The sequence below is a fragment of the Propithecus coquereli genome, unplaced genomic scaffold (assembly GCF_000956105.1).
Source record: "Propithecus coquereli isolate 6110/MARCELLA unplaced genomic scaffold, Pcoq_1.0 Scaffold35, whole genome shotgun sequence".
In the NCBI taxonomy this organism is placed as follows: Eukaryota; Metazoa; Chordata; class Mammalia; order Primates; family Indriidae; genus Propithecus; species Propithecus coquereli.
Window position 1 is genome coordinate 5,424,945 of NW_012149174.1, and position 7,071 is coordinate 5,432,015.

Here is a 7,071-nt window from a genome sequence, read left to right on the forward strand (position 1 = left end):
GTTTGAGTTCTGACTGTCACTTCAGTGCTGTGTGGCTTTGGTAAATCACTTGATCACTTTGTCTCAATTTCTACTCCGCAAAAAAGAATCATTAAAGCACTGCTGTGAGGATTAAATGAGGTAATTGATGTAAACGCTTAACTTGAAAAATGGTTGGCACATAGGAAGGCTGCTCCATGTTAGCTGTCATTCTCTGTATTATTATATAATTTTTAAGTTAAAAAATCTCAATATTCTCCACTAACAATTTTTCTCAAAAATGTATTGGGGCAAAATTCAAAAGCAAAAAAAGTTCCAATTTTTTTAAATTTTAAGAAGGGTTAATTCTATTGTCAGATTTAGAATAGTGAATTTGAAAAAGAAAATAAAACGGCTTTTAAGTTTGCAGTATATGAGAGAGAGCATCGATTTCTATATTCCAGTGGAAGAAGACAATTTGTGGAAAGCTTTAAAATCTATGATTTAATACCATAATTTGAAGTGATCACCGCTCTTCCTCCAAGAGCCTGGCTAGCTTCCTCTCCTTACCCAGGTCTCTGTCAAATGTCCCCTCTTCATCCCAATATGTCAGCGTCCCTACCTGATCACTGTCTGCCCATTACCATGTTATGTATTTTTTTCTATCTGTTCACTGGCTTTTTTTTTTCTACTCTCTAATAAAATGTATACACCACAAGGACAAAGACTTCTTGTTCACATCCGTATCCCTAGTGCCTAGAATCATGTCTAACACAAAGTAAGTACTCAAGTATTTGTTGAACGAATTAATGAATTCATTTTGTTCAGACTTAAAAAGTCTGAGCCAATATTTCTCCAGCTTCAGTTTTTAAGTTGCCTATGAGTATTTTTTTTAATTTTGATTTTCACTTTGAAGATAATATACTAAAAATATAACCCTAATCTAGATCATCTGGGTGATCATTTGGATGGCATATAATTTCAGTGCTGGTCTTTTTGTTTTATTTTTGAAATCTCTTGGGCATCATGTTAGATTATTTTACTTGTTTATAGGCTAATGAGAAAGAAGATAGTCAGATTTATTCAATAGTGTGTTCTTGTCTAACAAAAGCTCGACATTGCCATGTAGGAAGAGATAATTTCCTTGCTATTTAAATAGTTTCAAGCACAGAAAACTGGGAAGTTAGGAAGCTTCTCGATTTTTGTCAAGAGTTTTAAAACAAAACGTTGACAGCGAAATCTGACAAATAGCACATACACACACAAAACTCCCCACTATAAACCAATCACACTTGTAAATGTAGAAGAAAAGTCCTAAAAAAACAAACAAAAGTAAAAAATATGTTATAAGAATAATACATCGTGACCAAGTAAGGTTTATTTCAGAAATACAAGAATGGCTGAATATTGGAAAATACATTAGTATAACTGATCAAATCAGTAAGTCAAAGGATTAAAAATCTATGATTATCTTGACAGATGCCGAAAAGACATTTGATAATTTTCAACATTCATTCCAGACAAAACTACTTAATAACCCTATGGAGAAACATTGGCAAGAACCCCTTTAAAGAGCTCACCATCACTGCCACTATTTAACATCATTCCAGAACTGCTAGCCTACATAATTAGTCAAAAAAATAAATAGGCATAAATATCAGAAAAAGAGGAGTTGAAACTATACTTTTTTTCAAATTATATGAATGGCTCTCCGGAAGACCCAAGAGAATCAACTGAAAGTCCGCGAGAACTAGAAACTAAGTTTACTAATAAGGTGGACAGTTACAAATAAATATATTTTAAATGTACAATAAAAATCAAACAGTTTTCCAATATACTGGTAATAACTACTTAGAAAATATTAGAGAAAAATGATCCCATTCAATAGAAACAAAATGACATAATATCTGGAAATAAACTTATTAAGTATAGACAATACAGGAAGACAACTATGAAATATGGAAAGATACAAAAGCTAGACTAAAAAATGGAGATTTTATGTGTCTGTATGAGAAGATTTAATAGCAAAGGTAAGAATTCTTGCCAAATTATTATATAATATTCCACAATCCTCCCATTGGGATTTGTTGTAGAACTTGACAAAATTCTACAAGCATCCCAATCTCTAGTACAGTTCCTAGTATACAGTAAGCACCTATTTTTCAGAACAAATGAAAGAATAATCAGGAAAAAAGTTCAAACAAAATGTTATGAGGGAGGATTTATATTACTAGATTTAAAATGCATCATAAGGCTTTGATAATTACATTGTGTATTAAAGGCTGTAATACAAAGATCAATAAATAGAAAGTTCAGAAGTTTATACCCACTCACACACACACCCAAACTTAATATTAAGATAAATTGGCATTTCAAGTCTCCAGTAAAATTATGGATAATTTAGTAGTTGTTATTTGTAACAGTGGTTCACCATTTGGGAAAAACACATATTTAGATATCTAACATAAAATTTATTACAATAATTACATATTAATTAAAAGGCAGCATTATTTTTAAATGAGTGAATGTAATTTTGCATATACCATAGGATCATAATTAATCATTACAAATATGAATAGAAAAAAAAAGAGATGGAGAACACACCAAATTCTGAGCAGCTATCTCTGGGGAGGAAGTATAAGTGAGTTTTCCTTTCACCTGCTTTTTCCAATTTTCTGTGCTCACTTGAGAGACATAGAGAAAAAGAGCACAGACATTGATTTGAATCCCAGTCACTTGCTGGCTGTCACCTGTGGACCAGTTACTTAACTCCTCTGAGCCTTACTTTCTTCATCCACTAGAATTGGAGATAACAATATCTACCCCATAGGCACGTCATGAAGATTAAATAGGATAATATATGCAACGTGGTTAGCATTGCTCCAGCATGTAGTAAATGCTCCATAAACATCAACTGTTATTACTTTTGTAATGAGAAAAATGTTATTAGGAAAAGGATACTTGGAACAGACACTGACAGCCAAACCAAGGGACAGTGCACTGCCATAGTTTCTGGGACTGCAAAGAGTGGTGACTAAATCTAGTCTAAAATTGCTGGAGCTAATCCCAAACTTTTGGGTCCAGATCTTTGAAAGTAAGGAAGAGCCCACGTAGTGCTGATTAAGGGTATTGCAGTAAGAGGAGAGGTTTAGATTAAGCTACTTCCATTTATTCTATTACGACTAGTTACAAGGGTGCCAACTAGAGATATAAAGTGTAACAAAACCAATTAATGAATTTCAAAAGTAGCTATGAAATGAAAATTCTCATTTTTCCTAGAGAAAAACAGAAGGGAAAAAAAACCCCAAAATTTTGTGTTGGTTCTAAGACAATGTGATCAACAGTCAGTGATATACAGGAAGAGGCTTTGGAAATGAGGGTTTGGAAACGAGGGTTCAAGTCTCAGCTGTGCCACCAGTTGGGTACTTACCAGGGAGCCATTTAACCTCCCTGAGCCTCAGGTTCCTCATCTGTAAAATTAGGGAATTATGTTAATTGATCACTAAGCTTTCCTCCAGTTTCACTGAACTATGGCTTTTTGAATTTGAAATTATTATGTCCCAAATAGAAAGATTTAATTACAATCAGGGCTGACACATAAGCCTAAAACAACATCAACAACAAACTCCCTGAGGGTCTGGTGGATTCTTGTTGTTTTAATGACTGGTGTAGATAAAGGCGTAAATATTGCTCAAACAGTCTGCCCAGTAAGTGGATCCACAAAAGTTAAAAAAATCCAAATTTGGAAGCTCCTTCTGATTCCTTTCCTTAGAGGTCTAGAATTGAATTTTTTCTCTGCTTATGAATTGGCTTACGTATATCCATTCTTTCAATCATTTATTAACAGACTACAACGTGCAATGTTCCAAGGATACCAAGACGAACTACACAAAATCCTTGCCCTCAAGTACGCAGGTTTAATTGTTTACCTGAACTTAAAACATACATTTTTAACCATGTTTCACCTTGTTTTTTAGCTTGTAGTTCGGTGAGAAGCTTTTCTCTCACAACTTTAATAGCTGCTTCAGTGGCCGCAGCTATAGTATTTTTCATTAATGTTTCCCGGGCTTTATTAAAACGTGGTTGAACAAGTTCAGTATAGTCAACTACCTGCAAAGAATATTTGAGAAAATAAGCACAAGCTTTCGCAACTATTAAAGACATTGCTCATCTATTTATCTATATCTCTACCTATATTCCAAAAATATTAATACTTCCTGAGGTACCTTTGGAGTTGTTATGTTCAGAATTCACTGATTTTTGAGTACTTGTTTCAGTAGAAATTCAGTCATATTTTTCATGTGAGATCTATATAATATATATCATGTAATATATAATACAGATAATGTAATATATATCATGTAATATATAATATAGATCACGTAATATATAGATCATGCAATATATATTCAGGTGACATATTTTTTGGCTTAACAGAAATTAAAGACATATATTTAAAATCAACTTTGTATATATAATTTACATACAATGAAAGGCATGTATTTTAGGTATACATTATGATGAATTTTTACAAACACATACATACAACAACCACCACAACCAAGATATAGAAGGTTTATATCACCCCTAAAATTCCCTTATGCTCCTTTGTGGTCAATTCCATCCCGCTGCATCCCCTCCCCTAGTTTTCATTCCTGGTCCCTGGCAACCACTTTCTGCTCCCCGTTGCTATAGATTAGTTTTGCCTTTTCTAGAATTTCATATAAATGGAATCACACAGTGTATAATCTTTTTTTGGCTTTTCCTCCTTAGCAGAATGTTTTTGAGATTCATCAGTGTTAACACAGGTATCCTTTTTATTGTTGAGCAGTATTTTATTGTATGAACATACCACATTGTTTTATCCACTCATCTATAGATAGACATTTGGGTTGTATCCAGGTTTTGGCTATTACGAATAAAGCGGTGATGAACATTTCTACAGAAGTTTTTTGTGGACATGTGTTTCCATTTCTCTTGGGTAAATACCTAGGAGTGGAATTACTGGGCCATATGGTAAGTGTATATTTGTCTTTATAATAAACCATCAAACTGTTTCCAAAATAGTTGAACTATTTTACATCCCTAGCAGCAATATGTTCAATTTTGCAATGTTGCAGTTTCTCCACATTCTCACCAATAATTGCTTTTGTGAATATTAAATTTTTAGTTATTCTAGTGGATATAAAGAAGTATATCTCATTGTAGTTTAAATTTACATTTCTCTAATCACTAATAATTTTGAACTTCCTTTTATGTGCTTATTCACTTATCCTTTTTTAAAGCATATGTTCAACTTTTGCCTATTTTAAAATTTGTGTTAGAATTCTTTATATGTTCTGTATGTAAATCCTTTGTTAGGTAGATAACAGACTTAATACTGAATGTTGGGATCTTAGAAATAGATTTCTACCTAACTTTTAGGTTTAATTAATATTTCCAGATCCCTAGATTCCATTCTGCTTTTCTTGTAATAGGCTTATATTGATTTATTCCATGGCAATAAATCTACATCTACACCATCGGTTTTTAATGGGTACATAGTATTGCATTAGATAAAAATATTGCAACTTATTTAACTAAAATACCAATAATATATATTTAGGTATACATATTTTTGCTATTATTATGTAAACTAAGCTATGATGAACACAATTATGTACATATATTTGTCTGAGTTTCTTTAGGAACATCCATAAAACAGAATTGACAGTTCAAAAGATGTGCATGGATTTTAGGCTTGTATAATACATGTATTTGCAATTGCTATGCCTAATGGTTATACTCTTACCAGCAATATATAAGCATGTATTTTTCCTCATTCTGGCTACACATCAGTACTGGGTGTTAATAGCCCTCTTTTAAATGTAACAATGAGATCAACATGACATATCTTTGGTTTTTGGCATCTCTCTATTGGGGAAGTAGTATCCTTTTCTAATGTTTAGTGGCTATTTGTGCTTATTATTTTGTGAATTACCTGTTTGCTATTTTTTTCTATTGGGGATTTATCTGTGTATTGATTTGTCTCTTTATATTTTAAAATGATCATGTTTTTATCAGACACATATTGTGACGGGTTTAAAATATGTCCACAAATCCTTTGATACTCCTCCCTTCAGAAGGTGGAACCTAAGTCCCCCCTTCCTAGGAATAGGTAGAACTTAATGACTTGCTTTAAATAAATAGAGTATGGTGCAAGTGACAGTGGGTGACTTTTCAGACTAAGTCATTAAAGACATTGAACCTTCCTCCTTGGTTCACTCTCTCTGAGAGAAGCCAATTGCCATGTCATGAGGACATACAATAAAGATATAAAGAAAGAAAATATTTGGTACAGCTGTATAATATGTTTGTGTTTTAAGCTAACAGTTATCCAAAAGAGTAAAAATGGTAAAAAAAATAAAAGTTTATAAATGCATCATAAAGTGATTTTGTCATTGTGCAAACATCATAGAGTGTACTTACACAAACTTAAATGGTGGAGCCTATTACACACCTAGGCTACATGGTATAGCTTATTGCTCCTAGGCCACAAACCTGTACAGCATGTTACTGTACTGAGTACTGCAGGCAGTTATAACACAAAGGGAAGTATTTGTGTATCTAAACATATCTAAACATGGAAAAGGTACAGTAAAAATGTGGTATAAAAGATAAAACGATACACATCTGTATAGGGCTCTTACCATGACTGGAGCTTGCAGAACTGGAAGTTGCTCTGGGTGAGTCAGTGTGTGAGTAGTGAATAAATGTGAAGGTCCTAGGATATTGCTGTACACTACTGTAGACTTTATACATACTGTACACTTGGGCTACCTTAAATTTATAAAACATATTTTTCGGCTGGGCGTGATGGCTCACTCCTGTAATCCTAGCACTCCGGGAGGCCGAGGTGGGAGGACTGCTTGAGCTCAGGAGTTCAAGACCAGCCTGAGTGAGAGTGAGACCCCATCTCTACCAAAAATAGAAAAATTAACTGGACACTGTGGCACGTGCCTATAGTCCCAGCTACTCGGGAGGCTGAGGCAGGAGGATCACTTGAGTCCAGGAGTTTGAGGTTGCTGTGAGCTAGGCTGACGCCACGGCACTCTAGCCTGGGCAACAGAGTGA

General features: G+C 33.8%; 1 protein-coding gene across 1 annotated transcript in view; it reads right to left on the bottom strand.

The window, feature by feature from the left end:
* Positions 1–7,071, bottom strand: part of AK9 (adenylate kinase 9) — a 149,542-nt gene that overhangs the window by 113,827 nt on the left and 28,644 nt on the right. The window contains exon 12 of the mRNA XM_012651132.1: positions 3,888–4,068. Coding sequence (XP_012506586.1) covers positions 3,888–4,068 — 181 coding nt within the window. The remainder of the gene's footprint in view (positions 1–3,887; positions 4,069–7,071) is intronic.